The sequence below is a fragment of the Anser brachyrhynchus genome (assembly GCF_964034855.1).
Source record: "Anser brachyrhynchus genome assembly, chromosome: 11".
Taxonomy (NCBI): Eukaryota; Metazoa; Chordata; class Aves; order Anseriformes; family Anatidae; genus Anser; species Anser brachyrhynchus.
The window spans coordinates 1480737-1506628 of record NC_137706.1 but is presented as its reverse complement, the minus strand read 5'-3'; the positions used below and the strand labels follow the sequence as shown (position 1 = coordinate 1506628).

Below are 25892 nucleotides of genomic sequence, written 5' to 3'. Positions count from 1 at the left end.
TAATGATATCCCATGGGAAAAAATTGCCTTTGGAGATATTGGGAGATATAAGCTCAGTCATTGCAACATTTAGTTTTCCTTTCAACATGCTGTAAATATAATTAATCCATAAGTGATAATTTTCATGGTACTATAGATGCAAGACAAAGTCCTGTCCTGGTACTCTCTCTTTCCCTTAGGTGAATTCATGTCAGAAGAAAATTTAGTTTTATCTCTGTATTGTCTCCTCTGCTAGAACAGTAACCACCATATAAACAAACAAAAAAACTGGTGGAGTGTTATTTGTTTCTATACCAATTAATATCTTTCCTTCTTCACCAATGTGATCAGTGAATTTGTGTCTTTTCTTTGCCAGATACCTGCCTTGTGTCATTGTGATTTTAAGTTTTGAAGATGCTGAGGACCAGCAGCAGCTCCTGCAAACTTCATTGGCAGCTGGGAAGAATCAACAGTGAGAAGTCATCCTATGGGTGAGCACTCAATGGAGTTCCCATTACATTCTTATAATGACAAGACTTCAAATCACTGTTTGCCTCCCCCTATCGGTCTGATGATTAAGGGTTGAACATTTGGGTCTGGGTTCACCCACTTAGGTCTCTGGGCATTTACTTGAGACATCAGGTTGATTGTTCAATGCCCAGGAAGTCACTGCTACAGGGAAGATTAGTTAGCAGCAGGCTGAATTGCCCACCAGAAGAACCTCCATCCCTCTCTGTGTCTCTGTTTCTATCTCCCTGCTGGCATCTCAGACCAGCGCCTATCATTAATGAGATGACTCTATTTTCATAATGTGTTAGGGAAAACAGACTTTTGCCAAGGAAGCACTAGTTGGTGCACAGGTAAAATCAACACTTGTGGACAGCGAAAAGGTGGGCCTGTACCTGCTTCTTGAGGAGCAGAGGAGAACAAGGAAGGATTTGTTCCTTCTCCCCAGTATCCTCACCTAATGTTCTTCCAACCCAGATAGGCCAAGCTAGAGGGAAAAGTAAAGAAGCAGAATATTTCTCTGCCTTGCAAAAGAGACAAAAACAAAATGTGACTCTTCTACTCGCTGTTTCATAGGGAGGCAACATGTGGCCATAATTCAGTCTAGTGCTTACTCATTATTTCTACAGAGCATTTGTACTTTTGTTCAGAAATTTCATAATTTCATTTGGTAAATCTGATGTGTTCTACTGTGGAACAAAATGGAAGTTCATTAGAGAAATTGTAAGGCTGAAGCCTTTTTACCTCAGAACAAGCCTTTGGATTTTGTTAATCAGGTACATTTTTCATTTACACTTATAAGCATTTGACAAGTAATCAGCTTTGGAAGGAGTATGATTTACTGCTGCCATCCGGGTTTGTTCTATTAATAACAGTAATAATGTTTGGCACTGCTACACCCAGTGTAAGCAAAGGGTAGAACAGATTTCCCAAGTGCTAGCTGCCTGAGTGTGGTTTTCCATGTCCTGCTGAGAAGGGTTTGCTAGGGCCAGGCCTGTTGGGATCAAAAGGATGTGGATAAACAAGAGCAGAGACTTTGTGCAAGTTTGTCATTGTGTTCAAGGGTGGATTATTGAGTTTGCTGGGATTTCTCCTATTTTATTTCTCTCAGATGGATTTAATTGAGACTTTGAGCTTTTCAATTTAGTGCTGTGAAATGATTTAATTTTTGAAGAGAAATTTGAGTAGAATTCTGTTTAAAAAGTGTTGAAAATTGTCTTCAACTTTTTCTAGCAGAAAATTAAGTACTCATTGAGGTGTTCCTTTTTTTTTTTTTTCTTTCACAGAAGGTGTTTGTTTTCCTTCAAAAGTAAAGATCTGTTTTCATTAAAAGAACAAAAACCTGGAAACATTTGTTTGTGTTGTAAATCCCCTCCCATAACAATCTGAGGTGAGATGTGCAAACTTTCAGTATTTTCAGGGAGGTGGGAAGGAAGATACAAGAAAGGAATTTCAAAAAAAAAAAAAAAAAGGTGCATCTGTACACTTTGCAAGAATGCGGTCATGTCCTGGGTCTGTACATGCTTTTCTTTATTGCAAAACTGTTTTTGGTCCAGATACGTAACAAGTTGCAGTGGAAACAATCCTTGCCAGGTCCATTTCAGCACTTCTGGGTATCGGTTACTTTTTCCATAGTTAGTATATAAAGGATCAATAGTTTCCTTTCTAACTCAGTTATGCAGGGAGTCCAGACAAGATTAAGAGCTGTTTGACTGACAGATGAACAACTTTACCATTAAACAAATGTGAATTACTCACATACATGAGAGCCCTTACCTGTTGAACTGGAGCAGGTATTCACTGTGCATCAGTGCAGCATTCCTTTTTTATGGGTGACTGCTTAAACAGTGTGGCTGTGACCTGTGCGGTCTGGCTGGTGGAACGTGACAGGTCTCAGAGGGCTGCAAAGGTTATGTGCCATTTTGATTATTTTATTCAGTTTGATTCCTAGCTTTTCCAAGCTGCAGTCTAGTCCTTTTCTGAAATCTTTGTGATGGCTGTGTCATCTCACAGAACTACTGCCAACTCTTTATTCATGTATTTACTACTTTATTTGAGAACTGTTTTCCTTTCAGGTATACCAGTTTGGAACGAAAATATTATTTTTGTAATGCACTTGAGTGTTTTTCATTTTGTGTGAATACAAAGTTTGGTCTCTCTTTTCATCCTTTCTATCACAACCTTTGTAATATATTTGATTGATAGATTTTATTACTATGGCTACTCCTATTTTGTACAGCAGATTTTATTTGTGAGAGTAATATCATGCTCTGCCCTCATTCAGCCTACTTTGTTTATTACTGTTTATTGTGGTGGTGTTTTTTTTTCTACTGCTTTCCTTAAAAACAAGCTTGCTGCAGAATAAGGAGCCTCTCGTATCTTTAAATCCATGGTGTTCTGTACTGCTACCTTACAGTGAAGAATCTTATACACTGAAATACCAAGAAATTTTGCTGCCTGCAAGCATTCAGAAATGAAAATCACAGAGAGCTTCCATCTTTTGAAGTCTTTTTTTTTCCCCTTAATTTTCAAAACTCTTTATTTGAAAAAAAAATCTTGCTGGGCAAGTCACAGTGATTTACTTGCATGCTGCAGGCTGATTTAGGATGCTTATTCGATCAGTGTGCTTCTAATGACACTAGAAATACCGTAATGGATGGAACATTCCTGGCCTGTTCTAAATTGGATTAGATGGTTTACTAATGTAATACTGGCAAGCCAAATCAGCCTGTGATGCCATGGGGATTAATCTATAGGGAATATGTGATCTCTAATGCCCATGTGCTAGCTGAAGTACAGTCATATCTTTTGATTTAATAAACCATTTTCACATTTCCCAACGGTATGTGTGTCTTTGAGTAGGATGAGCTAATTGGTAAAACCACACTTTTTAAACGAAGCTTCATAACTCGCTGCTAAATGGAAGAATACTAAGTACTTCAGTCTTAAAAGATTTGAATGCTGTTTACACTATTTCTCTTTGATAGCTCAAATGCTAAGTGCAATGCAAAAATCTGGTGTTCTCTGTTAAAAGACCAAATTAATGATGCTGATATATCTTATAAAATGTTCATTCATTACTGAATTAAGGAGTCATAGAAGGTACACATCTTAGTAAGTCCAGTATATTAGATCTGGCTTCATTCTGGTCATCACATGATTCCATTCAAATTAACTCTTGATATACAGACATTTACAAATTGATGATCAAAGAAATTATTAGGAAGTAGATTGAGAAACAAGGAAAAATTGCACAGTTCTTCATTCTTGGGTGTCACTCATTAGCACTGCACTGGTTGCTGATGTGCTCGCTGCAGATGTGCGTAACCAGTGGGTGGCAGATGGATTGTGCAGGTAACAGAGAGGCACAGCAGAAAGAATGAGAACTGCAGAATTACAATGCCAAAGCTTCCTCTCGGTTTAGATACATCTTAGTGCACTTGTACTAATAAATAGCTTTTGCTAAACTGAATGTAAAATGTTTTCATTATGCCCAAGTATTTTTGCTGTTAAATCAATCATCCTATACAAAATGCAATATGCTATAATTTTGTGACTGGTTTGATAACAGAAGTAGTCTTCTGGTTAAATTAATAAGTTAATGCATATATACACACTGTATATATGTATATATATATGTGTGTGTGTGTGTATATATATATATATGTAAAATATGTCTCCTGGCTATAATTGCCTTAATTCCAATAGTCATGGTATAACGTACAGAGACCTGAAATAAAATATTTCCCTTTCACTTTTCCCCTTGACTTAGCAGTACTTCAGACTTCCATGCAGGTGACATAAACATGAGACAATACCTAAGACAATATTCTTTACCTTCTTCCAAAAATAAGAAATTTTCCCCACCAAAGTATGTGCCACACATCTTAGACAGACACATCTCAACACCCCCCCCCCCCCCCCCAGATCTGTGACAGATATTAAATTGGATATTGGGACTAACACCTGGATTTGACACACTTACTATATTGCATAACACAGGTAGGATTACAGGATTTCCAGTGGTTTGTTTTGAACTATGTACCACATGGAAGCATGTGTTTCTAACCTAGCCACTCAGAAAAAAACAGATCATAAAACAATGACATGCTGGTATACAGGAAAATTATTTTAGATCTGTTTCATGGTTTAAAGAATTTATTTTTATAAATATTTCTGTCGTTCCAAGGTCTTTTCGAAGTGAATAAATCTATTTGAAAAATGCTTTGAAAAACAGTACCATAAAAACAATGAGATTCCTAAAATTTTGTCCAAAAACCTTTTCCAAGAAGCAACATAAACAGAAAGCATGAGAGTATTTACTAGTCTTTGTCATATATTTTGGATGATTTATGCAATCTCTGTATAGCCAAATATTGAAATGTCAGTCAGTACAATCATCAGTACATCATTCTGCGTCAGAGCTTGACTCCTCACCTACTGATTTTTTAATTAGAGTGGGCTTTAGGTATATTTGCTTCAAATGGCAATCTAACAGATATATCAAAGAAACTCAGACTGTTTTTAGCTTCACAGCTGTTTTAAGTGGCAGGAGATGTTTGATCTTCCTACTGCCACTGAAACACTGAAAGTTGTCTTATCCTTCATTAGACTAGTTATCTTCAGCTGGCATTTTTAAAATAGAATGTTTTTTAACTGGTACTGAGTCATCATGACTTTTGCACTAATTTCCTCAGGTTCCCCTGAAAGTCTTGTCTCACTGTAATGTTATGTACCTCTGTTTCCCACTTTGTTTTGGTATACAGGCCAGAATCTCACTATAAGATGATCTGTGTATATGAGGAGATATAATATTAAGGAGACACTTGTAGAGATTATTTCCTTTGGCTAGTTTGGCCAATCATGATTTTTTTTCCAGCAGGGAACTTCCTGATAGACAGGACAGCTGTCCTTTGACTTATGCTACTAGCTATAAAACTTTTCCAGCAGGGTAAGACACTTGTGGTTGTAAATCAATTTTAGTAGAACCAGCATTCAATACTTGTTGTGTTAGTACACTACTGACATGAAGGGACACCTTTTCAAATACAATTGCTTGAATTGTGCACAAACATTTGTGTGCATGGACAGCCACTGAGTTTTGTATTTGTTTGTCTGTGTGAACACATGCTGGCTGTTCTGTCTTCAGGAAGTACATCTGAGATGCTGATGTACTGGAAATTTGACACTGAAGGATATGTATCATCTCTGACATGTGAGTGTTGCTGTTATGCTGTAAATTTTGTCTGTAGCAGAGTTAGACAATTTAGAAGAGAAGTACAATTAGAAATAAAGTTATTAGTTAACAGGTAGAAAGCATGCCAAATGCAGTCATGAAATAAATATGTTTGAGTTTTTTTGAGTAATGAACGATAGCCTAAGAATTATCAATGGAGCAATGTTACACATTAAAGTATCTAAATATATTTTTGGCTGTTGGCATACATCTATGTAGTGCAGACATTCCTGATAATCTGATAGAGCAGAGGCTACACAGACTTTGTATCATACCCACATGGAGCCCCATGAGTCTGACTAGTGGCAGGTACCTAAAATCTGCTGAAGAAAAATAATAAACTTATCTATGTAATTATTTATCCCATGTGCAGTGTTGATAAACTTATGATGAATGCATTTTTTTTGAGCTTGTCATATAGTGATTTGCAAGAAATAACCACTTTGAATGGAACTGAAATTAACAGGGAGAAGTGTTACATTTCCAAATGCCACAGCAACATCAAGACCTTGTGCTGTGACTTCAGTGACTGGGATGCTTTGGTCTGTGTCTAGTAATTCCAAAAAGCTGTTATTTTGAGGGCATGTTTTACAACAACTTTAACATCGAAGCATCTGCGTTATCTCAAGCTGAAAATGAAAGGTCCACGTTTTGGACAGTGATAGAGACATCCTAAGTTTCTGAACTGAAATCATAGAAATGAAAATGTAGCTATTACACAGCTCTATGTATACAGAACTAATATATACAGAATATATTTACTTTGATTTTGGGATTCATTTCCCTGTGTTCTGTCCAATAGTAGTTTAAACTTCTGAGACTCTTTAAAGACCCTGCCATAAATCCATTGCTGCCATTTTCCACAACTCCACAGGGCCATTAGAAAACAGGCTTTGAAACCCCTGCTCGCCAGTATGTGCATATAAGCAGTCTGAAATCTCTTCTATCTTTTCCCACTGTCCAAGCCTTATAACTGATTCCAGAGACGCCTGACTTTACTGATGAAGAGCTATAATAAATAGTTCCAATAAACATTTCCAGAAGTATTCTGATGGTACTCAGAGCCATGTAAAGGTTTAGTCAGTAAAGAGGTACAACCCAGCAGTACTTCACCATCGCTAAACTGCTGGGAAGATAAGCATAGAGATGCTGAGCATGTTACAATGCACATTGCCAAGCACACCGTGCCTTGTGCAAGAGAGGAAGAAAGGCTATAGGATGGTGATGATGACTTAGAACAGCAGAGGAATAATGTTCTGGTTTTGCATTCCACCACTTTGTACTCCTTGACTTTCAGAAATGACCATTTCATAAAAGTTGTATTTGCTTTCCTTTGATTTACAATTATTGAAATTTTAATAAGGATTGTGCAGGGACTCCAGACATCACATATTGTCAGTGAGAAATTATAACTTTATTGCAGCACACACTGACAGCCAACTCATAAAAATGAATGACATTCTGTATCATAACATCTCGTAGGCTGTTCAGCATGTTAATAGCTCACTTCATCTTTCTTTAGCATAATGAGGCAGACAGTGTACCAATATTCAACGTGAAAATGAAGATTAAGAAAATTTGAATTGAAGCAAGAAACTAGCATTTAGCAGAGGTTCAGGCAACATTCAGATAAAAAGTTTCAATTAAAGTACTGTTAGAGAGTCTTTTATCACTGAAGCAAAGCTTTGTTACCAAAGACCAACACTAACTACAAAAAATGTCTGTTTCCAGCTGTACTTAGCTTTTGAAATACTACTTCTGAAAGGATCTGAAGTCTTTGTCTTATCCCATCAGATAATACTTTTTTTTATAGACTCAATTGTATAAGGTTAGATCAATTTATAATAAGCTATTTTTTTCATAATAGATCAAACTAGAAAAGTAGAAACTATTCAGGAAAGAGAGCAGACAGTTTTAAGGCTAACTCAGAGCATGCTTTTTGCTATTCTAAAAATGGATAAAAACATTTAGTAGCCAATGAACAAACTATTTCCATATAAAACACTGATTACAACATATGAGTGTCTCTGAAGTAGGATATTAGGAAAAGGATATTCATAGATCTACTTCAACTCCAAGAGATGCAGTTACAACAGCAATATTTTTGGCACAGAGTACTACTTGAAGATATAAAGAAATGTAAAGCAAAGCCTCATAGCTGATGATCTGTCATTTTTCATTACAGATTGCTTTTTTTGCTACTTTTATTGGCAGTTCTTAATGTACCTACCTGAACACAGACACAACTATCCATTTACTATCTCAAATCCAGCACTAATAATTAATAAATGACTCCTTAGTCACTAGGAGGCCTTGTTAAGATAACACTGTGACTCACTACACTCAAGTACGAGTGTATGTCTCCATAGTATGAACTTGAATCAATCAACTGTAAATACTTGTAAACTGTAAAGAGTAAAATTACTCAGCTAAGGTTGCTGCTGCCTTTAATTTTGGTGATGATCAACTACAAACTCTCACTTTAGCTTTGTAAGGACTCCTTCTTCAGCTCTGAAAGTATCAAAATTAAAGATACATAAAGCTTTGTAAAATTCCTAAAACTAATACTCTTCCTTTTTCAAAATACATGCGCTTTTGAAACAATTTTTAATGGATCTGCATTATCTAGTGCAATGCCTGAGCCAGCTGTAGTTCCCTTGCTGTGGAAACATGTATTGTACCTGTGGGAGGGAGTGCACCCCACTACCTGGGTAGAGAACAGGAGGTTGATATTCCTCCCTCGAACAGGTGAGCAGGTTGCGTCCTTTATCACCTTGGAGGGGTCTTTCCGGTGGAGTCTCTGTGTGAAAAATGCAGATGAGTACAATGTTTCTTCCATCTCAGAAATACTTGTGACTAACCAGCTTACTTTGGGATCTGTGGTCACCAGTGGTGAAGGTTATGAATGCTCCAGGGCATCAGTCCCAGCTAGACGGCCTGCTACAGAGAGTGGCCACAGCCAGGACAAAGTGATTTTGTTTCAAATCCCTAAGATAAAGGGGATAACTTAATCATCAGGCTTCTCTTTTACCTCTATACAAACCAAGAAACAATTTCTTCTGAGCACTTCCATAACATCTGACACCTGCAATGTTGTCAGCTGAGGTACATGAAATAACAGTAACATCTTGGAAGCATGGCTAAAAACACATCCAAGTTCAGCCAATTTAATTGAATTTTCTGTACTTGTTCCAAGTCCAAAGAAATTAGCACTGTATGTTCCAGCTTAAAAAGACACTCCTAGTGATCTATGCTCTCTGTGGAGATCTGTCTACCCAAATTTAACGGTCCTCTTCTGTTTGTCTGAACTACTTTGGCCACTGCTTTTTTCATTCTTTCACTTTTAAACCGTTATTCCTTCAGCATAATTTTCAGTTCATGCCGTTTGGGTTTTCTACCACCAACCAACCATTCATTTTGATTTGTTACCTAATGGCCTAAGCTGACTCCTGATTTGGTTCCTCACTCATTAAGACTTTTCATTATGGGTGATTTTGAAATTTATGCTGATGCTTTGGAACATACACCCATACAAAGGTTTAATGATTTGTTGAATCTTACATTATGTTAATTTTCATTCTTGCACAATGTCCCATACATTAGAATGTTACTTAATCTTCATCTCAATGATATACTACTCTTTTTTCTTTCTCATTCAGTGATTAGTCCTCACTGTGGACTAACTGAAGGTTTCTTTCCCTTTCCTTGTTTTGCCTGTGTTATTTATCAGTTGCCCAGGGCTCGGTGATGCTTTAGTTTCTGCATCCTTGCTGCTGACACGTGGGATTTTTAAAATCAGTGACCATGCTCATGGTCACTCAACTGAAGACAGTTCTCAGAGTGAGCCGAAGCCATCTCCATGTCTCTTCCTTCTGGTTGTACCTCTTGAGTGTCCTCCTTCCCTCGGCTATATGGGGATCCTTCTTGCAGCTCCTTCCCCTTACTTCATTTGGTTTAATGCATTGCTAAGCGCACAGTGGCCATGTTGATATTTACTGTTTTTGTTGTTGTTGTTGTTTTCATGAAATTAAAATTCTATTCTCTGCATTTCTGCAAACAAAAAAGATTGGACTGCTTTCCTCCCTTTTTGGTACGCTGTATCAGTTCCTAAGGTTAAACATCCTTTTGCCGAGTATTTCTTTTCACTCAAGGTCAGCTTTAAGCTTCTTAGAATATACCTGCAATTACTTTTAGAATTAAGAAAGCTTGGATAGTCTGTCTAAATGTAGTGAGTTTTAATCCAATCTATACCATTCCTTTTATTTCACTGGCAGTTGAGAAGGTGGTATCGAAATAGCTTTTGCAGAAGCTTTATCTATTGGATTTTATCAGTAAGTCTTAGTTCCCAGAACTGATTGCTCATTGGAAAAACTCAGAAGTAATTCCATGAAGCCAGTAAGTTTAATTTATCCATATGTCATAAGTGAGTTCAGCATAGAACTAGAGGTCTGATGCAGGTAAGTGTTACTCTAAAGGTTATCTGGCTTTCTCTTGAATTTAGGAAGTATAGCTGCAGTGAAGGGTAAGCGGAAAGCAACCACTGTCTGGCAATGTCATGGGCATCAAAAAAAATTATTGAAGGAAGCGCAGAGCTAGCCATATACATCAGCTGATGACGGGTAGGGATTGTCTCCTAGGTTGATGGAATCAGTTCTCACGCTTGCATTATGAATGTACCATATACATCAGAGGGTGACAGGGAGGGACTGTCGCCTGGGTTGATGAAATCGCCTCACACACTTGCAATACAAATGTACCAAATAGCAAGAATTATTTGGGCAAAACTAATGTACACGGGAGTGCTCCAAGTGCTGTGTTACTTCATTTGAGGATGACTGTTTTGAATTCATGAGTGTTCAGGAATGTAAATCTGGGACGATCTGGGTACAATTGCAGTTTGCCCCATTTTACGTCAATTCAAAGAGTTCAAGCCTCTCAACTAGCCATGTGTAGCCAAACAACCTCTCTAACTGATGTCTATACTTTCCTGTTTAAAAACTTCTTTATCTTCATGATCCAGCTATCAGTGATCTTTTCACTTGGGGTTTTGAAGAGGTTTATCAAATTTTATTTTTGTCTTCTGTTATTATTTAGCTAATGCCATTTGTCTGAGGAATTTTTGCAACTGCTGAATGCCATTTGTGGTCCCTTTTTATTTTGCTTTTCCTCCCCCCAGGTAGCACTATTTATATGCATTGTTTGTGGTGTCACTATGCAGAAAATGCCCAGATATACTTTCCAGTTGTCACAGACCTTGGGAAGCAGTTGATGTTTTGCATAAATATCTGAGGGTTACTTACAAAAAGAGGCTTCATATTCCTTTAAACCTAGTGGTTAAAGTATATTCAAGTCATTATTGAATTTCTGGTTGCTAAAAAACCATTTGGGGTGAAAACAGCAGCTTTCTGCACTTTCTGGTTTTTACTTTTTTTCTATTAAGTATATACTAATTAATGAAGTTATTTTCAGGTGATTTGAGCTTTTAAGTTTGATCTTACATTTCATTGTTCTATTGTGCAAGTACCTTACTTATACTTCTTATGTCACCTTTTCTGGAAGAAAATTCTTCTGCTGTCTTATATATATATGTATATATATATATATATATATATATATATGATTTCCCAAGGAAATGCCCAAGTTCTTGTACAATTCATGTAGTTTGTTCATGATTACTTGGGAGTAGTATACTGTTTCCAGGTTGTTGGTTTTTTGTTTTTTTTTTTTAGTTTGTTTGTTTGTTTGTTTGTTTTTGATCCAGCTTCTCAGAGGAAAGGAGATCGACAAAAAATAGGAGAAATTAAACAGGCTTTTTATTAACAAAGCTTTTCAAGCACAGAACTTGCTCTCAGGAGTCCAGCTCAACATACAGAAGCAGAGAGTAAGAACCAATATCCTACAGAGATTTCTTGTCTCTCTCTTAAAGAACCAAAGCACTCAACAAAATTTTGAAAAATCTCATAAAAGCTGTAGAAAGTCATACACATCATTAGTAGTATTCTTCTGTAATGCCAGCTTTGAGAGTGTCCATGATATAATGGGGAGGAAGCAGTTTTGCGGTCTGGGATCAGGTCCTAGAGGGTCCTAGGAGTGAAATCTCTAGCACTGAAGGCTTCCAAAAATTTGTCAGCAGTAGTTTAGGTCTAATTCATCTTGCTTCCCAGAAGCAGTTGGATGAGATGCCCTCAGAAGGTCATTTCTAACACCATCTTGTGTATTGCCATGATTGTGTTCATCAAAGTACGTAACTGACTTTTAGGATTAGTAAGGATTATTATTACATTTCCTATCAGTTAGTGATACTGTAGTTTTAGATAAAGGGAACACTTCATCGAAAATGTAACAATATCTTTTGCTACATAGCTTATAAAATCTGATTTTCCACTTTTGTCTTTGAGCACATTGAAAGATTTCTCAGGCTACACAGGACAGCATATAGGAATACCTCAAATTAGCCAGCCCCTTACATTTTAATTATTTTTAGTGGTCTGCCAGGTAATTGCATTCCTGGTTGAAGTGTGTATAAGGACAGTGAATGATTTATACCAGTTGGAGTAATAGCATTGAAACATTAGCAAGGATAATGTATGATGCCATGGGTCACTTGCTTATTTTAACTCTCACAAACACATACATATATAAAGGGGAAGAAAAAAAAAAACAAAAAAAACCACTAATACAGCCATCTTAACAATTCTCTTTCACTACATCTGTAACCCTCCTTACATCCACTCAAGGATATATTTCTAACTCTTATTTTAGACACTTAATTTAATATTGTGCTGTTGTTCTCAAAAACATTGGGTAAAATGTCAGTTTTCTACCCCACCATTAACTTGTTTCTTTCCTTCTTTATTCTGTGAGGTCAAAGTTCTTCATGTTTCCATTAAAAAGAACATTTAAATGCAAAAGAAAGTAGATCTTCTATATATTTTTAGAAATAAAATTTTATTTATGAAAAAAAATGTAAACACATAGCACGAGTAAGTGCCAATCGGGTATGTTTGTGCTTTATTAAAGCATATCAGGATAGCTGCGTAAAATCAGTAATAGATGTCTAAACTGAACATATTTTCTGAAAGAACGTTAGGCTAATTTTCCTGATTTTAAAGCAACTGGAATGGAACTGAGACCAACGCAATGAATGTCCTTGTCTGTCCGTGTCTGCTTCCTCACGTGTAAAACAGAAATAATAACATTTGCCTCCCAATATGGTGTAGCAAATCTCAATTAACATGCTTTCATTGCCTCAGCAATAGAATGTTTTGTTCTGTTGGTCTAATCCAATGTAAAAGCTACACTTGGGCAGCAGCAGAATTGGACTCTATGGTATTATTAGAATCCTAATAATCATAACTCAAATCATAGTTAATTTCACTTAGGGATTACATCGACAAAATAAGAGATATGAAGCCACTGTTGTCCACAAGTCTGAGAAGGGACAATGGGAGAAATGTGAGATTAAATGTTGGCTAAATTATTATCAAGTGCAAATTTTATCACATTGACAAAGTATTAGAATGGCCTGGAACTATTAAATGGTAGTCTTCAAAATGTTTGATAAGTAGGGGGAAAAAAAAAAAAAAAACTTCGGTGGATTAATGCATATGAATCTTATGCCACCCTTTTTAAGATAGACAAAGTGAGCACAGAAAGACAAGATGCTGGTTTTAATCTGCAGATAGGAGTGCTGTATAGGTCTAGTGTTGTAAAACATGCTCTCGATTCATTGCACATATTCAGTGCTTCTTCCATATATTTCTGCAACTAATTTCGTTTATCTGAATGGAATATGTCCTACAAAGCAGAACACAGTGGATGTTAAATATTGACTCTACTTAAAACTTTTTAGATTGTGTGGAGCTTGCATTACCTCAGTTACAAAAGTACTGATCTTTTATTTCTTCTTTTTTAAAGCAAGTTTTCACATGGGACGTTTTCAAAACTTGTTAGGTTAGTTCTTCAGATCTGTTAAATTCCTACTTGGTACAGCAGACAGAATCACAAAGGAGAATGTAAGCTGGTGTTATGACTCCCTCACATCCTGAGTTGTCTGAAGCCCAAAGTAGGACAAATCACTCAGACCTAATGTATGGTAAGAGTAATTTACATAGACTGCTAGCCTGCACTGAGGTCCTACCTCTGCTGGCTTCTGTCATTCCCAGTATATGCCCGTTGGCAGAAGATGAATTCAACTCTCCCAGCTTTGCCACTAGCTGATTTTCCACTGGTCTCTGTTGCAATGCACAGGGGACTCAACCAAGACCATCTGCTATGTCCATTCTGTATATTCCTGGCACTGTCAAACCTATGCATGTTTTAGTTTTGGTCAAGTTGTGGTTTATCTTTGAGTGAAGCTGTTCTATTTCAGCGTCACAGTTCAGGTTTAATCCTGACTGGAGAAAGAAAAAATGTCTGAGACCAGGCTGTGGCTGGAGTTCGATTTAATTCTCAGGTTTGCATCTGCTCTAACCACCAAGCTATTTTACCCACGCTTCTTTCTCTGACCCAATAAATATTTAGAAAGTAAAAGAATGGCAGCTGCCACATGCAGCTGATTAGGGCACTTACCTGGAATATTATCCCTGTTCTGCATAATCCAAAGCAGAGACGTAGTCTGGGTCTATTTACTATTTGGGTCTTCCCTGCTGTTTTTTCCAGGACATGCTGTCCGCACCCAACTTCAGAAATGTTTCTAGTGAAAACATAAGCTAGCAAGTATCCTTGACCAGGTTTAACCTTCAGCCACAACAGTGACTGGGTGTTCAAAAACCCTTCTACCACTGAAAACTGCTGAGGACAAGCATGCCTTATATCACGTGAATACTTGATACCCTTGATAAACCTCTCCAGAAGTGCTTTCCTTGAAGTCATTATTTCTGTCCTATCTTGAGGGGGCCTGAGGCTGTGACCTTATGTTCAGAATCTTTTTAGAAGAAATTAGAGACAGAAAAATGTGTGTTTGATTAAAAGATGTGGAGCTGAGTCACTTCAACAAACTGATAACACTCATGTTTCGCAGTCATCTCCCTTGGCATCGTTTCAGATTTAGACGAATTGATGTGGGGAGAGGGGGAAGAATCCTTTTGGAGGGTGAGATTTTTAGTTATGTGAACCAGCAGCTATATTTTTGATATCTTGTATACCAGTTTTCGGCCTAGTGAAGCTGAAAGTTTTATATTTTTACAGCTTTCCACTCTACTTAGCTTCTTGCCAAGTCATAAAACCTAAGGTGCTGCAGTATTTAGTCTATTCATGTACATATACGGAGCTTATATCTGTAATATCCAATATAAAGGTGTCTTTGCACAACTCCTATTTAAGCAGACACTTGAGAATCCCCACAGTAAGTGAGTGTAAGAAGAATCGACCATCGTGTAACTGCTTGAGAAGGTGTAATGCATTTCTTTCCTACATTCAGGCATCTTTAAGTGCTGATTATTCTTGACTGCCAGCATGGCCTTTTGTAGCCATGGGTATTGGATATAATTGAGAACATCCATCAGATATCTCTGAATTCTGCCACAGAACTAAGCCTGATCAAAATTAAAGCTGGTAAAAAAGAAAAATGTGATGGTGCAGTTTCCCGCTGGAAAATGCAGGTTTAATTTAACCAGAACATTTCAGAGGCATCTATTTTTTTTATCAATATATGTAATGATAATAGTAAAATTTACCTTTAAAAACAACATAAGCCATTTCATTTTGACTTTCTGTAACAGAATATAATCGGTTAAAAGTAAAATCAAAATAATAATGAAGTGAAAAGCATTTTTAAGATGAACTGTTTCTATAAAATGATTAGACATTTGTCTTAAACATTCTTCTACAATTTTTATTTCGTGGGAGGATCCATGCTTTTGACCTTGTTTTGGATCCAAGAAGGCAGGAAATTTTGCAATAGTGATACAGATTTTGCAGAAATTCTACAGTAAAAATCTATGGTAAAGAGCTTTGTTAAAATATTTTGAATGTCAGTGAAAATTGCAGTGAAAATATCACAGAGACAGTTAAGTTTTTCAGCACGATTTGTGTGATTTTTATATGAGTGTCTGCTTTGGGACCAGCTCGCTTTCTATTACAGAGATTTAGCAGCTCTCAGAATGGATATAAGGTTGGACACAGGAATCACGGAACTAAGCCAGAGGCAGGAGCAGGAATCAGAAGTCAGGAGTGGAACAGGCAGGAGTGGGAATATGAGGTGGATGCAAGAACGAATGCACAGCAGTCGCAGCTTGAGCAAATGGCATCAACAACAGTGAATTCAAGTAGGTTTTGCTCCTGTCTGGTGTCAAGAGGCAGGTCCTGTGGGAGCTTCCATGGCAAGGGCCATTATGCTGGCTCCTGGCATCCAGCAATGGCATGAGGCAGTCTCTGAGGGAACCTGTGCTAATTCATTCCATGTCACCTACTGCTGACCCTAAGTATGTCATCACATGGCAGTGCCCCTTTTCAGCAAATGTCCCTGTATTGAAAGCTAGTTATGATGCACATGAAATAAATCAAAGCAATTAAGAAGCAGAGTTCCTACATTATGCTAGTCCTGATTTCTGGAAGGAAAGGAACAAGTTTGTATTCCAGCAGTACCAGAATACACTGGAAATAAATTTTCCAAAATACTGTGTCCAGCAGCGGTTGTACTGAAAAGGCCTGTAAGGTCACCTTCACACACACACACAATCTGATTTGTGAATAGTCAGTCTGCTAAAAGTTTTGCTTTCCTATTCAGAAAAAGCAGGCAGCCAGGAGAAAAATATTTCAAGATAACCACATCTTTACTAATACCTGGAAAATGACAAGGGGTAATCTCAGGACTCTTCATTTTGATGATTTTTGCCCTTTTCTAATTCAGCTGGTTTAAAAAATAAAATAAAATAAAATCAGGAAAAGGCAGTTATTAATGCAACTGCTTGTTGTTTTGTTTTGTTTTGTTTTTAATGGTATTTCTCTCTAAATGATTGGGTACTATTGATAAAATAAAATGTTCTTTAGATAATAGAGCTCCAGAGAGAAGAATTATAGTACTTTTTAGTTAAAATTAGTTAATACATAGAACTGTGCTTATATGTGCTGGTCCCAAAGCAGACACTCATATAAAAATCACACAAACTGCTGAAAATCCATATTGAACTGCTTTGACTAACTGATATAGACACTACCAGCAACATAGCCAGGAACCCCTGGAATTAACATGCAAAAAATATTTCTGTACAGCTCAAAGGGGAGAGAGAGAACCCCACAGCAGGATGGACTGTGGGGGGGCAAGAGCTGTCTTCAGGGGCAGTGGAGTGAGGAGAAGGATTATGTAGTGGCTTTGGCATTTATTTTATTTTTTTTTAAATAACATATAAAAAAAAAAAGCTGTATTTCAGTCTCTGTAAAGCAGAAGACTTTTTCAAAGTAGTAGCTGAAACTTTAATCTCGATGTGATTGTGCCTGCATTTCTTTTATTTGTGAATATTCCAACATCCAGCTTTTGATGTTACCTGTGAGCATAGCCTTATCAGGTCCTGAAAATAGCTTCATAGATGATTTTTTTTTCTATTATATTAGCCCAGTTTGAAAAGAACCTAATTGACCTGCAGTAATAATAGGTTTGACTTTAAAGTCTGATCCTAGCTTACAAGGGTTTGCATCTCTTGGTTCTGTCTTTTGAATGCTTAATCGAGAGACGTTTTTCAGCTTGTAAAAGGCTTTTACCTCATTCACATGTATGGACAGTACCTAATGGACCCTATCCTTTTATTCATTGGTGTCTACAACTGTGAAATGTGATGTCTTTGTGTTTTACGACTTCAAAATGCTTTTTATTTTTAGGTCAAATGAAAAAAAAATCCATTTGTCTTATTTAGCTTTTTTAATATTTATTTTATAGAATTTAACATCCTTTGTGTTTTTGCCCTGGGGCATTTGTACAAAAACGTGCTTTAAAATGTGCAGATGATTGCTTTGATTTTTAAGGCTGGCAACAGGAGTCAGGTCTCACTCCCTGTGAAACTGTAGGAAAATGATGGGGCTGTTTTAGAGAAAGGGAATATTGCATTTGCCTTGCAAGGAAATAGAAAAGTGCTATTGAAAAGAATTAACATGATGTGACTTTAAAAAGAACTGTCTGGATTCTTTTCTGAGGCTCTGACAGCTCTACCAGGTGAGATTCTAGCCCAATATTTTTTTCTGTAGTCTGTAACCTGAATGAGCCATAAAAAGTCAAGCCAACGACATTTTATTGCCTATACATCTGACTGCCTCAATGGAGAAATAAGACGATTTATTACTGAGATGCAGAGAGAGATTTTGTGTTTGCAGTGTCTCTCCCACGTTTGCTCTACAGGCCAGTGTAATCTAACAAGTCAGGTCAAACGGTGGAAAAGTTTCTTTCTGGATCAAAGCACCGATGGAGCAGTTGCAGCCTGATTCTGCAGGTTGTGCTCAGGCACAGTGCTTCCTGCTCACCTAAGCAAGCTTGTTGATGAGAACTGGAGCTCTGTACTTTCCAGACACTGGGCAGGATCTGAACAATCCGGCTTCATGTTTACGCAGTCAGAATTCTCCCATCAGTTAATGGGAATTGTTTGAGAACAAGAATTTAGTAAAAAGTGAGGATGGCAGGATTTGGACCTGTACCAATGCCTGGGAGAAGGCTGTGCTCCCTGCCCTCTCAGTTAGAAGTCAGGTGTTGTGAAACAGGCAGTAAAGCCAAGACAGTTGGCAAGTGAGCAAGACAGAAATAATAGAATTAAAGGGGAGAAGGACTTTTTGCAATTAAAATTGTATGTACTGGCATTTCTAGTATGTGGCAGAGATCCTGCACATTTTACTCCAGAGTAACAAAGAACAGAGCTGTGCATGTCACCATGGAAATGTAAATGGAGCTCCTTTGACAAACAGAGAAATGTATGCCATTCGTTTATGCTCAAATGAACTGTTTGTAGTGGGATGCAAGAGAAGAATTGGATGTCTGTTACAGAAAAGACAAGAAAATGCAATTGTAGTACCTTGTTCTGCATTCTGTTATATTTTTATTAGGAGGACAAAAGTACAGGAAGAGAAGAGTGATTTTTTTCTAACTAATTAATCGATACAATATTTATAACCAGCAGTTTAAAATGGGAATGATCAAACGCATAGCAAAGAGCACAGAGGAGAAAGTACTTGTATGCTATGCCACTTCCACCTGTCCACCTGTGCTGTCTACCTACTTATTTAAAAAAAAAAAAAAAAGGATGGATACTTGTGAATGAGTGGGTATTTGAAAAGGAGCGGGCATCTGTCACATGTCACAACATTATAAAGTTAGGTGGAAAGATTTGTTTTATTTTTACAATCAACAGATGTTTGCTAATTTCTGTTCTAATTTTGACTATGTTATACTTTTCTTTCTTGGGGCATGGGTATGTGTAGACTACAAGGAAAAAAGGGTGAGCTGCAACCTATATTGGGAGCTCAAGAGCTCACAACTTTTCTAATATTCTAATATGGAGAGCTGATTATATCTGTTTAGATTTTGCTGTGTGCTTTGTGGAACAAAGAGCTAGGCAAATAACATCAAATATTTTCAATGTGGCTGCTTTAACATATGCTTGTATGTTTCACGTGCTTGATTTCTGCAAAGACTCCTGAGTTCAACTCCCACAATGACTCTGAGAAGTGAGAGCCTCGCTCAGTGTTTGGGTATTTGAACTAGAAGTGTTTTAGGAGATAAGCAAGGGAGATGGAGTTGCCAAGACAGTTGCTCTAGAGTCAAAGCACAAAGGCAAAGAAAACAGAGATGGATTTAAATCCGAACTCTTATTTACCTTTTTACTCCCTAAGGAGTTATGTTTTACAACTGTCATAAGATGAAATAAATAAACTCTACAGCAAACCAATAAACTTTACAGTATTCTGTTTTCCTCTTAGGAAAAAGGCCTTGGACAAGGTTTCTGCAGCTCAGAAAGGAAAAGCTTATATGGTATCTATTATTCACTTAGTCTTGTTTATTTAGATTTCCTTCTAACAGAAACCACCCAGTAGCTTCTTTAAGCCATCTTTCAGGTTTGCATGAATCAATCCTTTCAGAGAGTACCAATAACGCTCCACCCAGCTCGTGTTTTAAATGTGGGATCTTGAAGACTCTCAGGGAAGTTTTTCACTGAGATAAAGAGTACTTTTCAAAAGTCACAGAAGAAATTCTTGAGTAAAATTAATTCACAAATTAATGGAAATCATGAGCAACCTGAAGATTTTCTAGTAACAAAAGGTCAGTAAATTAGTAATTGCCTCTGAAATGTAACTACAAAGACTGCCCAGTGACTAAATTGACTTCTTAAAATGTGCTCAATGTGACCATTACCATATTCTTTATACATTATGAATTAAGTCTCTTTTTTTTTTATTGTTTGAAATAAATTTATATTTAGGAAAATTAGGGGAAGTGCCATGCATTCAAGTGATGATAATGACATAATTTATGTAGACTTTGTTTCCTCAGAGCAAACTAAGGTGATTCTCCTTGTTTCCTTGGTATTAAAATACTGATTTTGAGACAAAATCTGGCAAGTGAAACCGGACAGCAACACTTCCCAGCAGCCTGGGAGAGAAAGCACCCAGCTGACATTGCAGGCTTGCTTTAGGGAGACAGACTATTGTATAGCCAGGGTGAAAACAGAGATGGGAAAAAGGACCGTGGTAGATTTCACAATGTATCTATTTTTCCTTTAAAAGTTGGTACTCCATATCTAGGATAATAGCCACTAGGATAACTTTAAGGTAGTTGTTCCCCAAGTGCCTTCTGAAGGATCCACTACTACTTTCTGATCACCATGTGTCGTAGATTTTGTCTTGATTCGTGCTAAATAAAGAGATAGTGTATAATGATGCAATAAGAGACTGCAGCTTCCTCTTCCCCCACCATATCTGTGTACTACTTAATAGCCCTTGCTGTTGTCCTTTGGGCTTGTCTTGATGGAGATGTTTCATGAGGTTGGCTTCTAAACTCTTCATGCAATAATTAACTGTACAGACATGATACAGAAAGCAGCATGCTGCCTTTATATATTGGTTCAGCGCCTGGCTTGCCAATCAGTGCAAAGGTCTGCACTGAGCTTAATGTTCTGGGATTTGCCTCATGATATGACATTTTCTGGTCTGCCTCATATTTTGTTTTTCAGGGGTGATACTAGTTTTGGTTGTTGTTGGTTTTGGTTTTTGGTGTTTGCTTGTTTGTTTTTCATGCATGGCATATTGTGATATGACTGTGAGGGAAACAGGAATTCTAGAATGAGGTGGAATCAACTGAGTGCTTTTCCTCATGAAATCCGGTAGCAGTTATGAGGAGCTTTGAGCTGCTGTCCACTAGCTGAAAGAAGGGCTGCGACCATAACGATTCTGTGACTAGCACCTGGGTTCTCAGGCACAGCTGGACTTGGTATAGCAGCTTTGTAGGGATGAGGATGCTGTGGGGATGTAGTTATAGCAGAAGAAGGAAGTACAACTAAATAAATTTGAAGAGGTAAATTTACAGGGCTTCATATGGAGCAGTTGCAATCAGCTGCTTTTAGGGTAAGTGCACCCCAGTTAAACCGGCATCCCAAGGGAGCTGCTTTGCCTTGCACTGTGCATGCCAAAATAAAGCATGCTCCCTGTCTCAAGTTCTCTTTTATGATGCCTCCGGTTTGGCACAAAACACACTACAAAATTAATAGCATTCTGCAGTAACTGTTCTTAGCCCAAGGGGTTCAAACAACCCTGGTTGCCTATAACACCTTAAAATCTCCATGCTGTTTGAAATGTCTCTATAGCCTAATTTGGGCTACTTAGCTCATAAAACCTCATCTTAACCCAAAACTGAATGAATAAATGAAACTGGGAGTCAGTTTTACAATTGCTTTTCATATATCTATCGCTGCAATAAACATGTTTGTTTTGCAAAATAGTCGCATTTTGCACCCATCTGCCCCCACCTCGTGATGAGTTGTGCAGTAGGAAGATGAGGAGAGCTGGCATTTGTGTATGAATAAGGGAACGGGCTTGGGAAGAAGCTCAAGAACAAGGACATATTAAGCAACAAGCATGCCTTCTGCTTTTAGGATTTGTTACTGCAAGGACATAAAACTTCACAGCATTAGGTTTATGGTGCTTTTATGCTGTACTGAGTGACTTGAGAACAAGAGGATTAAAAGACAACAGGCAGAAGGAGATCTTTAGCTTCTAACTCTTCCCAAAGTGGTAATGAAGAGTCAGATACAGCAAAATGTAATTTAAATTCCTCCCTGTGCAGTTTATAAGATTATGCAGTTGATTATATTTAATAATAGATCTCCTTCTGCTCTATAGATTTTTACATAAGGATTTGGTGAACTATGCAAATCTGCTTTAGCTTACAATTTGTCACTGTCTGCAGCTACAGCCTACTGGCCAGGCCGCCGGTATCGCTGGAGCTGTTCAGGGGCTGCCGGCTCCGACCTTTCCCTCCTGCAGGGCTCCCTCCCTTAGGGGCACGTAGGAAACAGGCACGTAGAGCATTATTTAGTTTGCTGCTAACAGAATTCAGTAAAAGTTTCTAATACATGTTGCTGTGTCCTGGTGGAGTTATAGCACAGTTCATCTTGTCTTCAGCTATCTTTTGCCAAAGCTTTTCTGCTTTGGCTCACAGCTGAGGTCAGAAGTCTGATTTTCATTTATTTTTGCTGCTCCTCATAGGTGCCTTCACTCTATGGGAAGGACTGGTTGTGAAGTTTGCCGAAGAGGTAAATTAAATCTAGGGTCTCTAGTGCACAGAGAAACACCTGAAAAACACCAGTTTTAAAGGGGACGTGACACCGGTTATATGAACTCAGTTCTGCCTGAACAGGCTTCGGGATGTCTAACAGCCTTTGAGGAGAGCCAAGGCTACAAAATTCTATGAGCTCAGAATTGCTGGGGTGTACAGATGCACAGGTTTGTGATGTTATTCGCCGAGATGATCATCAGAAATAGAGTAGGAACATGTGTGTCTGGCCCCTGGAACAAAGAGGTGTTAAATGGTGTTACTCCTGTTCTAGAAGGATTACTCACAGAAAAATAATATGCCAAAGATAGGCTTAGATTGAAAGGATTTTAAGAATAGCAGAGAAAAATCCATCCCCAACTCTATGTGAAATAAACTGATGGTTTCGACATAGTTCTTGTGATATTGATGCCATATCACAAAAATCAATGTAATTTATACTAGTTGGGTTTCAGCTGTCAGAGTAATCAGGCCAAAAGTCGCATGCAAAAGTAACTAGTAACTGATCCAAAGTGGGGCTTGGTGCACAGGTCGCTATGGGCACTCACATTACAAACTTTGACTGTGAATTTGCTCTCTATATAAAGAAAAATTGAGCTTTCAAGCTGTCAGTCAGGCACTATTCACAAGGAGAGGAGAGAGGAGAGGAGAGGAGAGGGAGGGGAGGGGAGGAGGGGAGAGGAGAGGAGAGGAGAGGAGAGGAGAGGAGAGGAGAGGAGAGGAGAGGAGAGGAGAGGAGAGGAGAGGAGAGGAGAGGAGAGGAGAGGAGAGGAGAGGAGAGGAGAGGAGAGGAGAGGAGAGGAGAGGAGAGGAGAGGAGAGGAGAGGAGAGGAGAGGAGAGGAGAGGAGAGGAGAGGAGAGGAGAGGAGAGGAGAGGAAGAGGAGAGGAGAAAGGAAAAGAGAAGACAAGAGAAAAGAAAAAAAAAGGAAAAGAAAAGGAAAGGAACAGGGAAGGGAAGGGAAGGGAAGGGAAGGGAAGGGAAGGGAAGGGAAGGGAAGGGAAGGGAAGGAAGGGAAGGGAAGGGAAGGGAAGGGAAGGGAAGGGAAGGAAGGGAAGGGAAGGGAAGGGAAGGGAAGGGAAGGGAAGGGAAGGGAAGGGAAGGAAGGAAGGAAGGGAAGGGAAGGGAAGGGAAGGGAAGGAAGGGAAGGGAAGGGAAGGGAAGGGAAGGGAAGGGAAGGGAAGGGAAGGGAAGGGAAGGGAAGGGAAGGGAAGGAAGGAAGGGAAGGGAAGGGAAGGGAAGGGAAGGAAGGGAAGGAAGGGAGAAGAGAAGAGAAGAGAAGAGAAGAGAAGAGAAGAGAAGAAGAGAAGAGAAGAGAAGAGAAGAGAAGAGAAGAGAAGAGAAGAGAAGAGAAGAGAAGAGAAGAGAAGAGAAGAGAAGAGAAGAGAAGAGAAGAGAAGAGAAGAGAGAAGAGAAGAGAAGAGAAGAGAAGAGAAGAGAAAGAAGAGAAGAGAAGAGAAGAGAAGAGAAGAGAAGAGAAGAGAAGAGAAGAGAAGAGAAGAGAAGAGAAGAGAAGAGAAGAGAAGAGAAAAAGAACCTGCCCCGAAAAAAGTGGTCTGAAGAGACAAAAGGAGCAGAAAATTTTGTACATTGTCTTCAGGGAAGGTTATATTAAATGAATTAATGGCATGGATTTCTGTTAGTTGTAGGGAAGGCAGCATTATATCCTGGGTCTTAGGCAGTTCTTGTGGTTTTGTTTATTTGTTTAGGAATTCCAGTAATGATGGAATTAAAAAGAAATAGCAAGATCACCTTTTCCAGCTAAATCTCAGTGTAAGCAGAGTAGGAAAGGAACACTGGTGAAGAGGAAATTACAAGAATGGAAGAACTCAAGCTATCTCAAAAACTTTATATAAAAAGAATAAAAATATGAAAGCTGTCTGTATCGATTTTAGTAATGTGGCTCTCACAAACCTCCAAGGTCTCAAAGCAGAAAACAGTATCAAAGGCATAAACCGGTTCCAGTATATAGAGAGTGACACTGCAGATATGTGAAATATATGAGGTTCCAGAAGAGTAATGTCTAGGAGGAAAACAGCACAGCTGATTTCTCTTTCAGGCACTAAAGAAAATTCTAACATAATCTTGCTAACTTTCTAAAGAGTGAAATTTTGGTCATCCTGGTAAACGAGGACACCTATGCTTGCAGGAAACCTGGTGTGTGTAGAGTTGTTGCTACTACTACTACTATTATTATTATCTTAATATATACCAGAGCATCAGTTACAGACCTGGATTTAACACTGCTGTTGCATCTTGACAGAAAAGCTATACTAATAGCTTTTAGTAACATGTATATGTTACTAAAATAACATTTTACCTGATATTTTCTAAAATATCAGAAAAAGCCTCTGTATCAGAAAAAGATTTTAATTTTCAAAGCATTGTGTACCTTCAAAAATGGTGCACAATTTTCTCTTTGATCTCTTCTCTGAATGGGAATTCCCTAGATATGTTGTCAGCCCACTGGCAGGATAAGATGTGGTATAAGACACGCCACTCATTTCCCAACTTGTTCCTTTTTAGTATTGGAAACATAATCTTAGGCACTAGGTTTGCAGGTATAGGCACATCTGTGAATGACAACCTATTCTACATTCAGAGGATGGAAAATTCTCAGTGAAGTAGACAGCTAGAGAGCTTTTCACAGAGTAATTATGTGAGAAGGTTCCAGTTCACTGAATCTTTTTTCCCATGTGCTTGAACATCTGGAATACAGAAAAGCTTTCTATATGTGTACGTATGTAGCCAGACAAAACATCGTACTGACTTCCACCTACTAAAAATTGCTCGCTCATTTGTTCTGTTTAAATGCCCAAGGGATACACTAAAGTGGGGAGCTAACGGATACCAGAGATCTGCAAAGTTTTATAGAAAAGAGCTGAACAAATGCTAGAAAATAATGAAACAAAGAAGGAAGAGAGAAGTAAGAACAAATGTGGGACAGTTATGTTGTTCAATGTAACAAGGTTGCTTACATCCTGTTATACCAGTGAGGCACAATGAGTTGATTCTCTTTTATTTAAATCTGAGGTAATTTTATGGCAATCATTGAAAAATTTTAGAATTGTATTTTGAGTAAGTTAGATCATATTTGCTGCACTAATCACATTATGAAGTTCTAAACCTTGCTATTACAAGTTATTTAACAACAACAAAAGATTTCTGTAGTGTTGTTCACAAACAGATGCTAAACTTTTTACCTTTCGCAGTCACTCACCATCCCCTAATCAGTCTAAAAGGCTAGTATACTGATTCACAGAGAATCAGTAATAAAATAAAAAATGCAGCACAGTTATACCAGTTTGTCAGAAATGTCTCTCTTTTTTTTTTTTCTTTTTTTTTTTCTTTTTTTTTTTTTGGTGCCAGAAGTGCATAGCATAGCAGTGCTCTTCACAAGAAGATATACTTATCTGATAAGAGA

General features: G+C 38.0%; 1 protein-coding gene across 1 annotated transcript in view; it reads left to right on the top strand.

Moving 5' to 3' along the window:
* LOC308200795 (uncharacterized protein) overlaps positions 1 to 25892 on the top strand; it is a 392363-nt gene that overhangs the window by 312754 nt on the left and 53717 nt on the right. The window contains exon 10 of the mRNA XM_080607137.1: positions 356 to 470. Within this exon, the coding sequence (XP_080463263.1) occupies positions 356 to 378 (23 nt within the window). The 3' untranslated portion in view covers positions 379 to 470. The remainder of the gene's footprint in view (positions 1 to 355; positions 471 to 25892) is intronic.